The sequence below is a fragment of the Mesocricetus auratus genome, unplaced genomic scaffold (genome assembly GCF_017639785.1).
Source record: "Mesocricetus auratus isolate SY011 unplaced genomic scaffold, BCM_Maur_2.0 Super-Scaffold_6730, whole genome shotgun sequence".
NCBI lineage: Eukaryota > Metazoa > Chordata > Mammalia > Rodentia > Cricetidae > Mesocricetus > Mesocricetus auratus.
This window is the reverse complement of record NW_024429184.1, coordinates 117,039,126-117,060,276: the sequence shown is the minus strand read 5'-3', so window position 1 is coordinate 117,060,276 and position 21,151 is coordinate 117,039,126. Positions and strand designations below refer to the sequence as shown.

The 21,151-nt window shown below is 44.1% G+C and overlaps 1 protein-coding gene across 6 annotated transcripts in view; it reads left to right on the top strand.

The window, feature by feature from the left end:
- The window catches only part of LOC101832181 (protocadherin gamma-C4), a 210,359-nt gene that overhangs the window by 24,182 nt on the left and 165,026 nt on the right, over nt 1–21,151 (top strand). The window contains exons 1-2 of one of the 6 annotated variants that reach the window (XM_040741914.1): nt 3,335–6,712; nt 7,972–8,401. The exons of 2 other annotated variants lie outside the window; for them this stretch is intronic. In XM_040741914.1, coding sequence (XP_040597848.1) covers nt 4,342–6,712; nt 7,972–8,063 — 2,463 coding nt within the window. In that variant the 5' untranslated portion in view covers nt 3,335–4,341 and the 3' untranslated portion in view covers nt 8,064–8,401. Of the gene's footprint in view, nt 1–3,334; nt 6,757–7,971; nt 8,402–9,517; nt 11,954–17,559; nt 20,126–21,151 lie in introns of those variants that run through there. 3 more of the 6 variants (XM_040741904.1, XM_013112688.3, XM_040741907.1) reach the window with 3 other exon arrangements.

Below are 21,151 nucleotides of genomic sequence, written 5' to 3'. Positions count from 1 at the left end.
ATTTGTCTTCTATTTCTCACTTATGTCTGGCTAATTCATTTCAGGGTTCTTAGTTGACTACCCACATATTCAGAGGTGATAGTCATGAAAATCATCAAAAGTCATAATTTTACTTATGTTACTATAAAATGATAATAATCTATACAAGCTGCGATTTTGTTGCTAAACTTCCTAGTTCTGTAATCTCTCATTAAGAGATAGTTATGTGTGCTTAAGAATATATCTCTTTAAATAACTTATGAAATGGAGGGTAATGGATAGAAACTTTGTCATGCAACTTGAGAAACTGTTTTAAAGCTTCCCTACACACACACACACACACACACACACACACACACACACACACTTGTGGTGAGAATGACAAAATCAAGATATATTCCATATTAGTGTGAAGTCAGTCTAGAGCTATTGAATGGAGAGTGAAGCCCAGCAGTGTAAAATGGACAAAACTACTTCTTTCTAAATAAGTGGCCTAGGGTTTATTTATTGATTGAAACCAATATAAGCAATAAGAATCCTCAGTTACTTAAAATCCAGGAGTTTCATTAAATCTTCCTGCCAGTTCCAGTGCTTGTCCTTTGTTGCCAGCTGAAGACCAAGGGAGATGAACACAGATGCAGTGAACAGTGAGTCTGCTCACTGAGCTGTGCTCTCCAGGTTAACACAGCCTTGAAGCGCTTCAAAGACCTAGTTATTGCCTGGAACCTGAGCAGTGTTTTCAACAGGCTCATCAGTTGGACTGAAACTTGCTACGTAGCCCAGGCTGACCTCAAACTTGTGATTTTCTTGTCTGGGTTTTCTGAGTGCTGGGGTTGCAGACACGAACCACTCATGACTGATAAGTAATTTCAGAACCAGTAGAAGATAGGCACGATGATACATGCTTATAATCTTGCTGAGGCGAGAGGGGGTCATCCTTAGCTACATATCCAGTTTGAAGCTATTCTGGGCTACATGAGACCTTGTGTCAAGCGGGGACCTCAGGAGAAAAAAACGATGAGGAAGAAGAATGGGTGAGAACAATTTTTTAACAGTCCTCTACTTAAATGTATAAGCCTAAATTTCAAAATACATTGTCTTCCTAGAATTTATCATTATTACAAATGAGAACTCTTCTATCATCAGATTGTCATTTTTAAGTAATCTGTTTCATCTCTGGTGCTTTTTAAGGGAATTTCATCCTTGCTGTATATCTTATGGAGTTTTATTTTCTTCTTGGGTACCAAACTACACTCTCAACTAATCAATTATTTCATCTCTGCATTTTCTTAACTCTTATAATTTAAAGACAGATTGATGAATTGGTTGGTTTTTTAAAGATCTATATTCCACTGACAAGATTCTTAAATACTGAAATTTTGAAGTTAAAGATTTGTGTGCACACATGCACAAAAGGAAGCAGATGTTGTAGACCATTAATAAAAAATAAAGTTATATTTAAGGCAACAAGCACTAGTTATGGTGTTTAAGAAATTCATTTAAGAAATGACTTGGTCATGATTATAAAAAAAGAAGAAAGAGTTGTAAAGCTAGTAGAAAATTATGAACTCCCATCACCTAAAAGCACAACTTTGAAAATAATACCCGATTTCAACATAATTCCCAAAGAAAGCATAGATCAAGCAAACAGAAAGGCTCAAAAGGTTCTCGACTGCCTGCTGCTCCAGCTTCAGTGGATCTCATGTCCTCTTGTTGCCTCAACAGGCTTCCTCTACATACATAATAACAGTTAAAATAAATAAAATAAGTAAAACTGTGCAGAATTAACTAAAATAGTCTACCTATTCACTGACATCATATCAAAACTCTAATAAAAGGATTTGGGGCAGAAATGAAAATGAAAAAAGTCCCACCCTAAAATACATATAGAATCTCAGGGGACCCCTCCAAACAGAAAAAAACAATCTTGAAAAGAAAGTTGGAAGTCTCATAGTCATTAATTTAAAAACACTTACTACAAAAGAGCCCCAAGAAACCACAAATCAAGAAAGAAAGAGTAAAGGATAGAAGAAAGGCAAAGAAAGGATTAGACAAGTTAATTATTAATCAATAAATAATAATTGTAAGTTTACAATAGATAAAACTACAAATAACTAGAAAATTTCTAGAATGTTGTCAATTATTAAAGTTAACAAAAACAGTACTGGGACAAAGACACCAATGTGCTCCCAAGAAAATGCACAGAGAAGGAGATAAGATTATTCCTATGTCTTCCCACCAGAACTGCACAATCTGAACTTAAGGAGAAGGGATCTAACACGCCCAACAAGGGAGAATGTTTTACAGTAATACTGGTCAAATCTTCAAGTTCAGAGTCATGAAATGTAAAGCCTAGGGAACTGATCAGATTCTGGCCACTGCAGAAACTTTGTGAAGTACAACATAAGATCCTGGGCTGGATACTAAACCTGAAAAATATTTTTTGCTATAAAAAAGACATTGTAGCAATGGGCAAATTATTACTAAGAGCTATAAGCTAGATAATGAAACTGCATCAATGCCAAGTTGATTTTATAGTTTGAAAATAAAGGAATCAGAAAATAAAGGGACATCATGTCTGCAACTTACATGGAATCAATGGGGAGCACGAAAATAAAATGTTAACGTTTGGGGTATTGTGGGCATAGAATACAGTGAATTTTGAATGTAAAGTGCATTGAGTCCTGGGGTAATGTGGGCATAGAATACAGTGAACTTTGTATGTAAAGTGCATTAAGTCCAACAGCATGAACCTGCATCTACATCACAAACTGAAAGTATTTGGGAAACTTAACATAGTTCCTAAACATGTATATCAACTATTTATGTTATCTTAGACAGCATGTATAATTGTGAGATGACAAACTACCCAGAAGAATGTACACAGATCATTTGCAAATTTTACATCATTTTACACAAGGGACTCCAGCATCCTCAGATACAGAACCAAGCCCCTCAGCTACCAAGCGGCTGCTATATATGACATCTATTTGTATTATTTTTGTGACCATTCTGTAATTCTGAAATTATTCAAAAGAAGAGGTATAAACATTTAAATATGATACAATGTTAAAATTAAATAAAGCTTACTGGTATGTACACACAGTTTGGTTGTTACTTCCTATAGTGGTCTATGTGCTTGAAACATTTCAGTGTGTTTTTAAATAAATGCATTCTATATGAATACGTTTGCATATATAAGCCAAACAGGAGTAAGGAGACACCCATGGCATCATCCAGGCAACACTAAATGCAGAAAGGGGCATATTACTTAACGATCTCAAACAACTTTGAGAGATTCTTAATGCAGAGCACCCTGTCTGCCCGAGCTGTATCCAGCTGTAGCCTCCTTCTGCCTCCACGTTGTTCCTGGCTGCCTCCCAGCCCAAGCGTTGGTTCTGAGTTTCTGCAGTGATACTCCAACCTCTTTCTTCATCCATTCTACCTGTCAGGATCCAAATGAAGTAGCGCTCAGGAAAGGTTTTTTGTGATCCCCAAACATAAGTTGGATCCCCTTCCTCTGCATGTCCCCAGGGCTCAGTGCTTTTCACCAAATTTGGCATTGATAATAATATCCCCTCTACTTTCCTACATCTTCCCCACCCTAGAAAGTTTCTGAGAACTAGTTTCCAACTAAGATCCAGTCAAACCGTGTGTCAGGCACGCATGCTGTTAAGTGTCTGATGATCAACAATTTAAATATCAAGTTTTGGAAAAAATGTTGAGCAACAGAGCACAAAAATTCTAAAACATATCTTATAAGAAAATGTATCCAATGTTTTAATGCTGACCCTTTTGTGTGAGCATAGGTAAGAAAAAGGGGAGAGACTGTGACGCCGCAAGGCCAAAAGCCCTTGGTTTAAACCTTAAACATTCTGCAATACTTTCAAGCAGCCGCTCTCGGGTTACACACATTTACACCATTCTTATTAGTTATGAGAAAGTCCCTCCCTTTAAATACCTACTTCTACTGTAAATAATGCAGTAAATATTGTAAGTAATACAATGTAAGAGTCGTTTTTGAGAGCAACTTAAAACCACAGGCGAACATCAAATGGGTTTGCCTGCGCAAGTGCAGAAACTGGGTAGGCCTCTGAGCGTCGCTGTTGACCATAAAGGAGTAAAAGGCAGCCAACCAATCACTCTGAAGGGCTGGCACAACACAAAGGGCTGGCGGTTTGTCCGCAGCTTCCGGTCGGAGAGGATGCAAGGAAATTCAACCGAGCCGCCCGCCCGTTAGTTCTCTCTCCTCGGTGACTTGGGACCGGTGAATCCTGGAAGTCTCAGACCCTGGAGGATAAGGTCTGGACTCCTTCACGGTGCTGGAAGCTGCTTTGAAGGAAACTCGGCTGCAAAAGGGCAATGGCGAAGAAGCTGCCCGGGTGCAGAATGCTGGTCCTGCTGTGCGCCCTTTGGGCCTCCCTGTGGGAAGCCAGAGCTGGACAGATCCGCTACTCCATGCCAGAGGAGATCGACCAGGGCTCCTTCGTGGGCAGCATCGCCAAGGACTTGGGGCTGGAGCCGCAGGCTCTGGCAGAACGAGGGGCCCGCATCGTCTCCAGAGGTAGGTCGCAGCTTTTTACTCTGAACCCACGAAGTGGCAACTTGATTACCGCAGGCAGGATAGACCGAGAGGAGCTGTGTGCTCAGAGCGCGCCCTGCCTGGTGAACTTTAACCTACTACTGGAAGATAAATTGACTATTTATTCCGTAGAGGTGGAGGTGACGGATGTTAATGACAATGCTCCTCGCTTTGGAGTAGAGGAGCCGGAACTAAAGATCAGTGAGACGACTACGCCAGGATTCAGGATTCCTCTTAAGAGTGCGCATGATGCAGACGTGGACGAGAATACACTTCAGAAGTACGAACTCAACTCAAATGACCACTTCTCTCTGGATGTACGGACTGGGGCCGATGGGAACAAGTACCCAGAGCTGGTCCTGGAGCGTGCCTTGGACCGTGAGGAAGAGGCAGTTCACCACCTTGTCCTAGTCGCCTCCGATGGGGGCAGTCCAGTGCGATCTGGCACCTGCCGCATCCGTGTGAAGGTTCTAGACGTGAACGACAACGCTCCTGTTTTTACACAACCCGAGTACCGTGTGAGCGTCCCTGAGAATATGCCTGTAGGTACCCGGATACTCACGGTGACAGCCACTGACCCTGATGAGGGATACAATGCCCAAGTGACTTATTTTCAGGAGCAAGCCCCTGGAGAAGCTGCAGGTGTATTTGAGTTGAAATCAACATCTGGAGATATAACAATCACAAAAGGTCTGGATTATGAGAAAGCTAAATTCCATGAGATCGATATTGAAGCTCAGGATGGCCCAGGCCTTCTAACTAGGACAAAGGTTATTGTCACCGTTCTAGATGTCAATGACAATGCCCCAGAATTTTACATGACATCTGCCACTGCTTCGGTCCCTGAAGACTCTCCTCCAGGAACGGTGATTGCACTTTTCAATGTACATGATAGGGACTCTGGGCAGAATGCTCTTGTCACGTGTTCATTTCCTGAGATGCTTCCTTTCAAGTTAGAACGGTCAGTGGACAATTACTACCGACTGGTTACAACCAGAGCCCTTGACAGGGAAGAGTTCTCTTTTTACAACATCACTCTAAGTGCTAAAGATGGAGGGAACCCATCTCTGTCCACAGATACCCACCTTTTGCTGCAAGTAGCAGATATCAATGACAACCCACCCTTCTTCCCACGGGGGTCCTACTCTGCCTACATTTCTGAAAACAACCCCAGAGGCACCTCCATCTTTTCAGTGCTGGCCTATGACCCTGACAGTAATGACAATGCCCACGTAACCTACTCTTTAGCTGAAGATACCTTTCAAGGGGAACCCATGTCCTCCTACATCTCCATCAACTCTGACACTGGAGTCCTCTATGCTCTCCGCTCCTTTGACTATGAGCAGTTCCAAGACTTGCAGCTGTGGGTAATAGCAGTAGACAGTGGAAACCCTCCACTGAGTAGCAATGTCTCCTTGAGCCTGTTTCTGGTGGACCAGAATGACAACATGCCTGAGATCCTTTATCCTGCCCTCCCCACAGATGGGTCCACTGGTGTGGAACTAGCACCTAGATCTGCAGACCCCGGATACCTGGTGACCAAAGTAGTGGCGGTGGACAAAGACTCAGGACAGAACGCCTGGCTGTCCTACCGTCTGCTCAAGGCCAGCGAGCCCGGGCTCTTCTCAGTCGGGCTTCACACGGGCGAGGTGCGCACGGCGCGGGCCCTGCTGGACAGAGACGCCCTGAAGCAGAGCCTGGTGGTGTCTGTGCAGGACCACGGCCAGCCTCCGCTCTCAGCCACCGTCACACTCACCATAGCAGTGGCTGACAACATCCCTGAGGTCCTAGCTGACCTGGGCAGCATCAGGACCCCTGCCAACTCTGATGATTCACAACTTACACTCTACCTGGTGGTGGCAGTGGTTGTGGTCTCCTGTGTCTTCTTGGCCTTTGTCATTGCACTGCTGGCACTCAGGCTGCGGCGCTGGTATATGTCTCGAATGCTTCAGGCTTCAAGAGATGGTTTAGGAGTTATCCCTGCATCACACTTCGTGGGAGTGGATGGGGTCCGTGCTTTCCTGCAGACATATTCCCATGAAGTCTCGCTTACTGCAGACTCAAGGAAGAGTCACATCATCTTCCCTCAGCCCAACTACGCAGACACTCTCATCAGCCAGGAGAGTTGCGAAAAAAATGATATTCTTTCAGCACCTCGATCCCTGCTTGATGATAAGAGAGAAGAAACTTCTCAGGTAATTCGTTTTTGCAATATGTTCATGTTATTTTGCTAGATGTACCCATTTATTTACTTACCCAGGTGTTTGATTTACATGTTTTAGTCCTGTGTTTCCTTGAAGATGTATTGAAATTTAAGTGAATTCAGGTGAACTATTTCTAGGTAGTTTTGAGTGCTCATGGGCTGTAAGGGAAGTTAAAAATCATTGTGGAACAAATGCAAATCATGGACTAGGAGTTGATGGTGACATGTAGATCATCAAAAGAATGCTGTTAGAAATTGGGCTGGTTTCTTAACTTTTCCATCCATTCTTTTTCTAGAACAGAAAGCCTGGTGATCAATGGTGCTATACCTGCCTAGCATGCACTGGATCTTGAGATGAGTTCCCAGTACTGCAATGCAGGTGTGTGTGTGTGTGTGTGTGTGTGTGTGTGTGATGCATACATTGGATTTTATATTAATTGAAGACTTCGTTTAAAATATGGAGTTTACTTTATATTTGAATTTGTGTATGAATTATAAAACATTTTAGTTGAGTCTTTCCCACTTTACTCTTAATATTTCTCCTTCAGATTTCAGATAAGTTACCAATTTTCCTCAATTTGCATACCAATACCTGTTTAAATAAAGAAATTTTATCCAGGCATGGTGGCACACATCTTTAACCACTGTGCTTGGGAGACAGAGCTAGGCAGTTTTCTGTGAGTTCTAACTCAGCCTCGTCTACACAGCAAGCTCCAGCCAAGACTACAAAAATGAGACTCTGTCCCAAAGACAAAAATAATTACAGAAATATAAATTTCCCAGTGTTAGGAATCAAACTCATGACCTTGCACCATAGGTAGGCACCCTCACACTGAGCTATATCTCAAGCCAATGCGTGTCTGTGTGCATGTGCTGTATGTTGAAGCCAAGACCTCATTTTGCACATGCTTTGCCATTGATTCATGCCTCCATCCCTAGGACACCTGCTCCTTAGAGTTTCAATGTGCCGTGGTGTCCCTGACTGGCTGCAAACAGTCTCTGGAGGTAGCTCCATGCTCCTCAGGACCTGGCTGTGCACTCAATAACAGATTGGTAAAGTAGCAGTGAGCAGGTTCTCTTCACTGGAGCTTCATTTTTTCATTGTCTGGAAATCATATTGACTTTTTAATCTTGAAAAATAATTCTTATTCTCGGTATACCTTGCTTATGGAAAAGATAGAAAGTATTCAGGGACCATATCATACAATTGCTGTTTTCGCTAAGTTTCCTGTTCATCAAACACCAAAAATGTTCCCATTCATAAACAGGTGGTTTTTCTATATCCTTATACTAGCATAAACAGGTGGTTTTTCTTCTCCATTCCTCCTGTGTTGGTTTTAGTGTGTTGACCATGAGCTTAATAACCATGTGTGTGCTAAAACTAAGAATCAGTTTGTTTTTATTTGCAAATAACCACGCACTAATTGAGACTTGTGCTAGGTAGAGTCACATCTCCCTGGGTTCTTATTACATCTACAAGCCTCTGATGGAAAATTTGGGGCGGTGTATCAAATATTCCATGTGTTTGTTGGTACAGCATAAGTCTCTATGAGATAAAATCAGAATTCACTTTGGAACAGTGTGTCACAATATCTTTACATATAAGTATATAATAAAGTATGAACAGAAGAAAATCAGACAGAGTTCCTTTTAATGAGTTAACAACCCATAAGATTAAATACCTTATAAACACATATGCAATACATCATGATTGAAATGGCATTTTAAATTTTTATTTGCTTTGTTTTGAGACAAGACCTTACTGTGTAGCCCTGGCTGTCCTGGAACTCGCTCTGTAGATCAGGCTGGCCTCGAACTCACAGAGATTCATCTGCCTCTGCCTCCAAGTGCCAGAATTAAAGGTGTGCGCCACCACCCTTCTGCACTTGGGAGAGGTAAACATCTTCAGTAGCCCGGAGATCTATAATTTCTCTCACACCAAGCCTTTTTCCTAGCCTGCTCTTCTCATGCTTCTCAGTAAGGCCTTCAATAAACTCCACAGCTATGTTGGAAACCTTCCCATCCTCCTTGGCCTCTCTCAGGCCAAGGTTATTTCAGTGCATGGTTAGCCCCAAGTGGTTTTCCACTCTCATAGACTCTGTGACAGAACTGGTTATGTCTATATATTCCACATTAAGTCTCAAAAAAAGGAAAAAAAGTGTCTGACACCCAATCGTGTGTTTATTTGATGAATCAGTTAAGTGAAAAACATTAAAACTAATATATCAGGATGTCAAAGACCAACTTCAAGAATTATATATGATAGATATGACGGATGTTTCTGTGTAGTTGTTAAACTGAACCTTTGGGAAACAGTAATTATACTTGAAGCAATATTGGTGGAGTTAAAAGTGCGGCATCCCAAAGAAAAATAACTTGAATCCACACCCTTTGACAAATATCAGTTCAGTTGTGTGAAGTCAGTACTAGTCCTCTTGCCTCCAATGAAAACGAATAAAAAGAAGCCAGGAACAAAGGCTTACTTGGGTTTACCAGGGAGTGTACAATGAACAATTAGGCCTCTGGGTGTCGCTGTTGACCATACAAGAAGAAAAGGCGCTGCTGAAGTGCAGTCCACCATTTCCCTGCTGCAAAGCAACGCCAAGGAGAGTCGGAGAAGGGAGAAGCCGTTACCAAGCCCACCACACCATCAGCCAGGTCTGTGGTGTGTGAATTAAATGCATGAAAGGTTTAGCTCCTTGAGGGTGTAAGGCCGGGACCCATCGTGGGCATTCAAAGGAGGGGGGGGGGGGGAATCAAGAAAGGTAATGATGCCTCTGGGACTAGGAACCGCGGGAGCCCTGGCTTTGCTGTGCGCACTCCTGGGGACGCAGTGTGCAGATGGCTTCAGGCAGATCCGCTACTCGGTGCCCGAGGAGCTGGACAAAGGCTCCTTTGTGGGCAACATCTCCAAGGACCTGGGGCTGGAGCCCCGCGAGCTGGCGGGGCGCGGGGTCCGCATTATCTCCAGAGGTAGGTCGCAGCTTTTCTCCCTGAACCCGCAAAGCGGCAGCTTGGTCACCGCGGGCAGGATAGACCGGGAGGAGCTGTGCGCCCAAAGCGCGCCCTGCTTGGTGAGCTTTAACATCCTGGTGGAGGATAAACTGAAAATATTTGAGGTAGAAGTCGCTATCAGTGATATTAACGATAATGCACCTAGTTTTCCAGCAGAGGAATTGGAAATAAAAATTGGTGAATTAACAGATCCTGGAACTCGATTTCCACTTAAAACTGCATTTGACCCAGATGTGGGCATGAACTCTCTGCAGAACTATAAGCTCAACCCCAATGACTATTTCTCCTTGGCTGTGAACAGCGTCACCGATGACGCCAAGTACCCAGAGCTAGTGCTGGAGCGAGCCTTGGATCGAGAGAAGATGGCAGTTCATCAGCTTGATCTCATTGCCTCTGATGGTGGAGACCCTGTCCACACCGGCAAGTTGTGCATCAAGGTGATAGTCTTAGATGCAAATGACAACCCGCCTGTGTTTACTAAGCCACAGTACCATGTCAGTGTTGTGGAAAATGTGCCAGTGGGCACCCGGCTGATCACAGTGAATGCCACCGACCCTGACGAGGGATTCAATGCTCAAGTGACCTATATTCTAGATAAAATGCCTGGAAAAGTTGCTCAGGTTTTCCATCTCAATTCGGTGACTGGAGATATATCAACACTAAAAAGTCTCGATTATGAGGATGCTGTGTTCTATGAAATCAAAATTGAAGCACAAGATGGACCAGGTCTTTTTTCCAGAGCCAAGCTTCTTGTCAAGGTTCTGGATGTGAATGACAATGCCCCAGAAGTTTCAGTCACTTCCCTCACAGGCTCAGTCCCAGAAGAAGCCCCTGCTGGACAAGAAATTGCTTTTATCAGTGTGCATGACCGAGATTCTGGCCAGAATGGGCAAGTCACAGTTTTTGTCCTAGGAAACCTGCCCTTTACTCTAGAAAAATCAATAGACCAATACTACCGCTTAGTAACAGCTAAGTCTCTGGATCGTGAGCAAGTGTCTCAATATAATATCAGTCTAAAAGCCACGGATGGGGGACACCCACCGATGTCCACAGAAACTTATATCAATCTGTATGTGTCAGACATCAACGACAACCCTCCTGCCTTCACACACACCTCCTCTTCAGCCTATATTCCAGAAAACAATCCTAGGGGAGCCTCCATCTTCTCTGTTACAGCACAGGACCCGGACACTGACAAGAATGCACAAGTCACTTATTCGTTGACTGAGGACACACTTCAGGGGGTGCCACTGTCATCCTACATCTCTATCAACTCCAATACTGGTGTCCTGTATGCTCTTTGCTCCTTTGATTATGAGCAGTTTAGGGACCTGCAGTTGCAGGTGACAGCTAGTGACAGCGGGAACCCTCCACTCAGCAGCAACATGACACTGAGCCTATTTGTGCTGGACCAGAATGACAACATGCCTGAAATCCTGTACCCTGCCCTCCCAATAGATGGTTCTACTGGTGTGGAGCTGGCACCCCGCTCTGCAGATCCTGGATACCTGGTGACCAAGGTGGTGGCGGTGGACAAAGACTCAGGACAGAACGCCTGGCTGTCCTACCACCTGCTCAAGGCCAGCGAGCCAGGACTCTTCTCAGTGGGCCTGCACACGGGCGAAGTACGCACTGCACGGGCCCTGCTTGACAGAGATGCCCTCAAGCAGAGCCTCGTGGTGGCTGTTCAGGACCACGGCCAGCCCCCTCTCTCAGCCACTGTCACGCTCACCATAGCAGTGGCTGACAGCATCCCTGACATCCTGGGGGACCTGGAAAGCATCCATACCCCTGATAATTCCAAAGATTCAGACCTCACACTCTACCTGGTGGTGGCAGTGGCTGTGGTCTCCTGTGTCTTCCTGGCTTTTGTCATTGTGCTGCTGGTGCTTAGACTGCGGCGCTGGCACTCGTCCCGCCTGCTGCAGACCTCAGGAAATGGATTGGCTGGCATGCCAACCTCTCACTTTGTGGGCCTGGACGGGGTGCAAGCTTTCCTGCAGACCTATTCCCAGGAAGTTTCCCTTACCGCAGGCTCTAGGAAGAGTCACCTGATCTTTCCACAACCCAACTATGCAGACACTCTCATCAGCCAGGAGAGCTGTGGGAAAAGTGAGCCTCTTATAACATCTCAAGATTTACTTGAAGCAAAAGAAGACCCCAACCTGCTTGAGGTGAGGTTATTTCTTTGAGTGTTATAAATGTCCATGCCAGTGTGGTTCTTGTAAAACTGTAACCCATACTTGAGAAGTAAATCAGCAATGTAATGGTATGCTGTTTTCTCTACCTGTGCCCACCTGCCTATGAGAGGGCTGTACTTCCTGGCCTTGTCATGACTGAGTGGGACTAGGTAGCTAACCCTGGCCAATACACTGTGAGTACTGGCAGCCACATGGCACTTTCAGAGGCAACTGCAAGTGTCATTTCGGGAATTCTAGTTCTCTCCTTTACCCTTTGAAATTATGGTTGCTCCTTCTTCCTGTATTCTTGAGTAACTATAATAAAAGAAGAATCTTGTAGTTGAACCAAAAGTGCTCCATAAACCTGTGAAAAGTTTCACAATTTCATTCTCATTGTTCAATTGCTGGGGTGGAACCCAGGATCTTGGTACATGCTGACCCTCTGCTGGGCCACTGAGCTGTACCTCAGCCTGCCCTTTCACGTTATAACCCTGCGATTTGAACTTTGTCACTCCTCCCACTAACCTATCCCGACTGACTCAAACAAGCGGGGAGAAGGGATAAACACAAAATGTCTTATGCTCTCATAACATTTTGTCTGAACTTTTCCAAGTCACACCACAGTCTTTACATCATTTGTTTTTGTTGTTGTTGTTGTTTTCATGAGACAGGGTTTCACTATGTAACAGTTCTGGCTGTCCTGGAACTCAATTTGTAGACCAGGCTGGCCTCGAACTCACAGAGATCCTCCTACCTTTGCCTCCCCAGTGTTGGGATTAAAGGCAAGCACCACCACCGCCTGTCCAGTCTTTACATCTCAAGGACACAAAAAGGGAAGGGGGGGGAACTGGGGTTGGGACATAAAATGAAAACTAAATAAATAAAAGAAATGAAGGAAACAAGTATAGCAGTATGCTTGTGGTTGCAGCTACCTTGGAAACTATGTAGGTGGGATCACTCAAACCTAGAGTTCAAGACCAACCTGGGCAACATAGCAAGAACTGTCTCAAAAAGAAAAGCAGAGATGAGTCAGGTCATTAAACCCTTGTGCATGGGTGTGGGTGTGGGGGGGGATGTGGGTGTGTGTTGATTTCATCTTTTTTCTGAAGGTGGAAATTTCACTCACCTAAACCATTATGTATCATGAACTGGTATTTATCACACTTTAAGATTTTTTTTAAAACTGGGAATGTAGCTGTATCACTCCCAGATATTTGCCTAAAGGACTGTAAGTCAACATATCAGAAATATTTGTACATCAAAAAGAAAGCATCTTTAACAAATGGTGCTGGCATAACTGGGTACTGGTATGCAGAAGACTGCAGATAGATCCATGTTTATCACCTTGTACAAAACTTAAGTCCAAATGGATCAAATATCTCAACATAAATCCAGCCACACTGAAACTTTTGGAAGAGAAAGTGGGAGATACTCTTCAAAAACGAGTTGGTAGAGGAGACCACTTCCTGAACATAACACCAGTGGCACAGACACTGAGATCGACAATTAATAAATGGAACCTCATGAAACTAAAAAGCTTCTGTAAGGCAAAGGACACAGTCAACAAGACAAAAAGGCAGTCCACAGAATGGGAAAAGATATTCACTAACCCCACATCTGACAGAGGGCTAATCTCCAAAATATACAAAGAACTCAAGAAGCAAGTCTCCAAAACATCAAAGGATCCAATTAAAAGGTGGGGTACAAAACTAAACAGAGAATTCTCAATAGAGAAGGCTAAAATGGCCAAGAGATACTTAAGAAAGTGTTCAACATCCTTAGCCATCAGGGAAATGCAAATCAAAACAACTTTGAGATACCATCTTACTCCTGTCAGAATGGCTAAAATCAAAAACACCAAAGACAATTTATGCTGGAGAGGATGTGGAGAGAGGGGAACACTCCTCCACTGCTGGTGGGAGTACCAACTCGTACAGCCACTTTGGAAATCAGTATGGAGATTTCTCATGAAAATGGGAATCAATCTACCACAAGACCCAGCAATTCCACTCTTAGACATATATCCAAAAGAGGCAAATTCATACAACAAGAGCATCTGCTCCACTATGTTCATAGCAGCATTATTTGTAATAGCCAGAACCTGGAAGCAACCTAGATGCCCCTCAACTGAAGAGTGGATAGAGAAAATGTGGTACATTTACACAATGGAGTATTACTCAGCAGAAAAAAAAAATGGAATCTTGAAATTGGCAGGTAAATGGATAGCACTGGAAGAAACCATCCTGAGTGAGGTAACCCAGTCACAAAAAGACAAACATGGTATGTACCCACTCATATATGGATTTTAGACATGGGTCAGGAGAGTGCCAGTCTGCACTTCCACTGACAGAGAGTCTGGGAAACAGGAAAGAACCTAAAAGACATGCATGGTACCCAAGAGAAGAGAAATGAGGCAAGATCCTCTGAACAGATGGGGAACACGGTGAGGGGTGGGGGGACGGGGAGCTGGGAAATAGAGAGGGGAGAAGAGGAAGAGAGAGTAGGTCATGGGGGAACAGGAAGGTTGATTGGGGGGGTAGGATATGGGGAAGAGGGAATCATAGGTTAGAAGACAGATCAGGCACCATTGTGACCTCTAGTGATCTAAAGGGATGACACCAATTGGCAAGCTAAGCAATAGTGTAGAGACCATCCCGAATGCCCATTCCTGATAATGAACTTGATGTCTATAACCATCCTGGAGCCTTCATCCAGTGACTGATGGAAGCAGAGGCAAATACCCACAGTTAAATACTGAACTGAACCCAAGGAACCCAGCGACAGAGAGAGAGGAACGATGAGCAAATTGGCAAAGAATAGGCCGGCAAAACCAGCAGAGACGGCTGATCTGAACAGGGGAGAGCTCTTGGACCCCAGACGGACAGCTGGGAGGCCAGCATGGGACTGATCCAGACCCCCTGAATGTGAGAGTCAATGAGGAGGCTGGGCAATCTAGGGGTCCTGAGCAGTGGATCAGTGTTTATCCCTCGAATACTAACAGACATCGTGTGTCCATAACACAAAGAGGGATGCTCTCTCAGCCTGGACTCTTAGGGGAGTGCCTGGACCCTACCCTGAGTGAAATGACAGACTCTAGATATCTCCTATGTGGAAGGAATTGGCAATAGGGTGGGAGGATGGGAGGATAGTGGGGGGATGAGGGAGGAGGGGAGGGAGAGGGAACTGGGATTGACATGTAAAACAAGCTATTTAAAATTAAAATAATAAAAATATAAAAAAGAAATATTTGCACATCAATGTTAATTAACTGCAGAACTGTTCACAATGACTGAGTAACCAGATGTCCATCAATAGAGGAATGAATAAAGAAAATGTGGTGTGCATGTATGCACAATGGAATTTTTCAGCCATAAAGAAAAATGAAGCATTGTTATTTGCAGGAAACTGAGTGCAACTGTAGATGATTGAGTTTCATTAGTTAATATTGAGCAAGTTAATTCAATCTTAGAAAGACATATACTATGTTTTCTCTAATTTGTGGACCCTAAGTTTTAGATAGATACATAAAATGGTATGTGCATGTATGGTTTGCAAGTAAAAGTGAAACTTCTAGGGAAGTGGGACTAACAGGAGGAAAGAGAAGAGGAAAAGGAGGCTGTGGGGGTACAGGGGCATATACCCAGTGTACAATATATATAATATAAAAATGTCCCGTGAAACCCAGTTTTCATATACAAGAAATATATGCCAACACAAAAAAATATTTCAAAATAGCAGGAAAGTATTTCTCTGTCTATACAAGAGATCCCCAGGCCATCCATTGCAGAAATGAAATAGGAATCCTGAGTGTGTTCTAGGACTTTCTTTGGTCAGAAGTTGTATGTCCATTTTCAAATCTATGAAATTATTTTGCTCCTGTTGCTATGAAGAGGGTCATCCAAAAATAAACCAATATGTATTTCATTGCGTCTCAAAGGAACAAATTTCCCCTTAATATGTTAGAAAATATAACATTGAAATGTGTGAGTCAATAGACCCTGAAGACAATATCTATAAGCATATAAAACTATTCTCATTCAAGACCCATATATATAATGGAATCTTGAGGAATGTAAAGGCAGGAAATAAAGAAAATAAGAAAAAGAGAATCTTAGGGAAAAAATAATGTATTTCTACTGGAGATGATTGAGCACTTCAAAGTAATAAAACAACACAGTGAGCTGACAATTTTCCATTCATTTCTGCTGCTCTAAGAAAATACTTGAGACTTGGAAATTGATCTTTAAAATATTTATTTATCTTTTTGATGGAAGCTATGAAGTCCAAGAACATGGTGCTCATCTGTTCCACATCTGCTTGGGGCCTTTGCTATCACATGTAAAAACCAAAGCAAGTACCTCAGAGACTGTAATTTTGTAGCAAAGCCACTTATATGATAATTCAGTAACCAGTCATTGATTCAGTAGTGAAGGCGAAGCCCTCCGGGCTAATGTGTTTCCCAAAGATCCTGCCTCCAGACACCATTATACCATGGACTGGGAGATCGAGGTTCTAACACATGAAATTTAAGAGGTGCTTTGAAGCCATTGTCATTTGATTTGTTGGTACATTAGAAATATAGGGATTTCTTATTTGAGTTACCCAAGTCCAGGATCAACTTCTAAAATGGAATGCTTATGTCCAGTGAGAGGCCTCGGGAATAAGGTGCTTGCTTCCAAGCCTGACACCCTGAGTTCCATCCCTGGCACTTACATGATGAAAGGAGAAAACCAACTCCAGTATATTGTCCTCTGACCCCCACAAGCGTGCACATGCATATATACATACACCTAAACACAAAAATAAATAAAGGTAATAAATTGTAAATAATAGAATTAAGTGTTAAAGGCTGTCAGTGTCTCGCCAAGGTTACTGGCAATCAATAACTTTATTAGTTAATGGTATTGGGCTGGTTGAAGAATTCGATTTATGGAGTATTGTATATTTAGAAAGAATTTGTTTCATAAAAATAAATATAGCTTACACAAGGTTCACAATTTTAAAAGTCCAAATACTACATTGATACTTTTAATAGGCTGTCAGGCTCTGATGTACTTAACTGAAAATAGCATGGTTTGCAAAGACTGTCAATACATTGAAATATCTCTGGAGACACCACTCCTCTCTTTTGCAAAGACTATCTTTAAAAAGTTTTGCCGAATTGACACAATATACAGAGAAATTAAAACACTAGATAATGAAGTTGCTTCAATAAACTTGCAGAAAGGTAAAGACCAGAGCCCACTGAATAATGAGGGTGAAATCCACTCACTTATTGGAATAAACGACAGTCAGGCCTGAGTTCAGTAGTGCCGTACAGTGACGTCATTGTTGTCATTTTTCTCCAAAACTGGGAAAAGAAAAAAAAAACACGCCTTGTGAAATGGAGAAGGTGAGTGTACAATGAAAGCATTCATGAAATGAGGATAAACAAGAAAATGTCGAAACGAAAGGGAAATGTGAATATCTGGTTCTTTCAAGAAAATCAAAAGTCAAAACAAGAGCTTTGAGGATAAACAGCAGTTTTACAAGACAACCTCTAGGCGCCGCTGTTGACCGAGGAGAGGAGAAGGGCTCCGTGCTCGGCGGGGTCCAGCTAGGGCTTGCCTGCTTTTTCTGGCACCTTTGAGAACATCCGTCCGTCTCCTGTGCACCTGGCAAGTCCTGCCTTCAAATCGCAAACATCAGGGGCACAGACTGTCTTTTTAAAATCCCAGAAAAGCCTCAGAAAGAAGCTTCCCTGCGAGCTCAGAAAGGCAGAGAAACCCCAGAGGCGTTGGGACGATGACAAAGCAGGTACCGCTTCACTTCCTGGTGCCTTTGTTCTGTGGCGCCATCTCCCAGCCCATCCGCTACTCCATTCCGGAGGAGCTGGCCAAGGGCTCTCTGGTGGGGAACCTCGCCCAGGATCTAGGGCTCAGTGTCCAGGAACTGCCAGCCCGAAGACTGAGAGTTAGTGCAGAGGATTATTTCAGCGTGAGTGCGGAGAGTGGAGATTTGTTAGTGAGTGGCAGGATAGACAGAGAGAAGATTTGCGGGAGGAAATCTGAGTGTGCTCTGGAGTTTGAATCGGTTACTGAAAACCCGATGAACATTTTCCACGTAACTGTTGCCATCCAAGATATTAATGATAATGCACCACATTTCTTTGGGAAAAGCATTGAATTGGAGATCTGTGAATCAGCCTTACCAGGAGTGAAATTCCCTCTGGACTCTGCACGAGATGCAGATGTGGGCAGCAACTCACTGAAGATGTACACTATCAGCCCCGATTCACACTTCTCCTTGTCAACGAAGGAAAGCCCCGATGGAAGTAAATACCCAGAATTACTGCTGGAGAAACTTCTAGACAGGGAATACCAGAGCTCCCATCACTTAATCCTGACCGCCATCGATGGTGGACACCCACCCCTAAGCAGTACCGCCCAGATCTGGATCAAAGTCACTGATGCCAATGATAACGCTCCCGTGTTCAGACAGGACATTTACAAAGCTAGCCTCCGTGAAAACATGCCCCCGGGAACCTTCGTACTGCAAGTGACAGCCACCGACCGGGATGAGAGTGTTAACGGAGAGATCACCTATGCTTTCCTTAAAGGCCCTGCAAGTAATAACCTCGCCTTCAAACTCAATCCAAATACTGGAGCTATCACAACTAATGGTACGTTAGATTTTGAAGAAAAGACCAGATACGTATTGGGTGTAGAAGCCAGGGACGGAGGGGTGCACACGGCTCACTGTAACGTTCAGATTGAAATTCTTGACGAGAATGACAATGCCCCAGAGGTGACGTTCATGTCCTTTTCTAACCAAATTCCAGAAGACTCGGTCCCTGGAACAGTAATAGCCCTCATTAAAGTCCGAGACAAGGATTCTGGACAAAATGGTCTGGTGACATGCCATATTCAGGAAGAACTTCCCTTCAAATTACAACCCACTTCCAAGAATTATTATAAGCTAGTGATAGACAAGGCCCTGAACCGGGAACAGACCTCAAAGTACAACATCACTATCACGGCTACCGACAGTGGTAAGCCATCCCTTTCATTCAAGACATGTGTTACTGTGCACATCACAGATGTCAACGACAATGCACCAGTTTTCCACCAGGCCTCCTACTTGGTCCATGTGGCTGAGAATAACCCACCTGGAGCCTCCATCGCTCAAGTCAACGCCTCTGACCCGGATTTGGGATCCAATGGTCAGATCTCCTACTCCATCATAGCCAGCGACCTAGAGACAAGGGCGCTGTCTTCCTACGTGTCCGTGAACCACGACAGCGGAGTGGTGTTCGCTCAGCGCGCCTTCGACCACGAGCAGCTGCGCTCCTTCCAGCTGACACTGCAGGCGCGTGACCAGGGCTCGCCCCCGCTCAGTGCCAACGTGAGCATGCGCGTGCTGGTGGGCGACCGCAACGACAACGCCCCACGCGTGCTGTACCCCGCGCTCGAGCCCGACGGCTCCGCGCTCTTCGACATGGTGCCGCGCGCCGCCGAGCCCGGATACCTGGTCACCAAGGTGGTGGCTGTGGACGCCGACTCCGGGCACAATGCCTGGCTGTCGTACCACGTGCTGCAGGCCAGCGATCCCGGGCTCTTCAGCCTGGGGCTGCGCACTGGCGAGGTGCGCACAGCGCGTGCCTTGGGCGACAGGGACGCGGCGCGGCAGCGCCTCCTGGTCGCTGTGCGGGACGGTGGACAACCGCCGCTCTCGGCTACAGCCACGCTGCACCTGATCTTCGCTGACAGCCTGCAGGAGGCCCTGCCGGACCTCAGCGATGACCCTCTGCCGTCGGACCCCCAGAGTGAGCTGCAGTTTTACCTGGTGGTGGCCTTGGCCCTGATCTCAGTACTCTTCCTCCTGGCGGTGATTTTGGCTATTGCCCTGCACCTGCTACACTCCTCCAGCTCAGCAGCATGGGGCTGCTTTCCGCCTGGTCTCAGTTGGAAGTCTCAATCTGTGATTCCTCCCAACTGCAGCGAGGGGACGTTGCCCTATTCCTATAATCTGTGTGTTGCCTCGCATTCTACGACTACAGCGGGGTTTAATTTTCTCCACGTGGCACAAGAGGTTGCTCCCCCTCAGGATCTCCTGTGTGATGATCCTTCTGCGGCTGTAGGTGGCAATAATGAAGATCCCAAAATCTCACACAACCCTTCTCTTGGGGTAAGTTTCTGCAGAGCTATTTAAATATTATCTCCTGTATTTGTTTCTAGAGCATGCACAAATTAATCGGTTCTGGTCATTTTTTTCATAGTTTTGGGACTGTTTACTGGAAGAAGTGTTGTGGTTGCTTAGTGTTCTTGGTTGCTCAGTCATCTTGGAAATGACCTGATTGCCAATTTCGGTCTTTACGGTTGGTGTTTCTGTGTGACTAGCAAATCTTGCTGGAGACTGTTTCCTATAGGTCAGCATCCTTAATAATATGAGTGCCCTTTCTTACTTGAGATGTGAAGACAGATTTTTTAAAATAATCTTTAACTCTTTATAAGCATATTATTGTTTCTTTCTGCCTAAATTAAAATCTACGGTCATCTTCACCAATTACCTTTCTCACCTGAACAACTTTTTATTGCAATACATCCGTTTAGCACGACCTTCCAATAACTAAGCCTGTTAGCACTTGTCTTCTCACGAGTACCAAAGATTACCACATTTTTATGTTTGAAACGCTAACTTTGGGCAAATATTATTCTTACTGATAATCTCCAAGTTTCTCTTTCCAACACTTACTTGTGGGGAGTGAGGCACACGTGCCAGAGGGAGCATGTGGGAATTGGGAGACAGTGTAGTCTGTTTGCTCCTTTCGCTCATGGAACCCCCGGGATCAAACTCTCAGATTGTCAGGCTTGCCTGCAAGAGCTTTTACCGCCGGAACCATCTTGTCAGCCCCTCCGCAGATCTTTTGACTGTTGTTTAATCATTTATTTCATGCTCTTTCTGCTGTCACCATTGTAGTAAGCACTGTGATGATCTTTCTAGTTATGAAACATTTTATAACTTTCTTGTTATTTTAATATAATTTCTGTGAGTCAAATCTATAAAAATTTTGAGATATGTATGCATATATTCAGTTATTTCCAAGACATCATTTTAATCTCCACCTCCTGAGCATGTAATAAATCTTTCAAATGTGTTTTTAAAAAACATATTTAACCTATTCTTTCAAAGACTAAAGATTTTAATCATGCA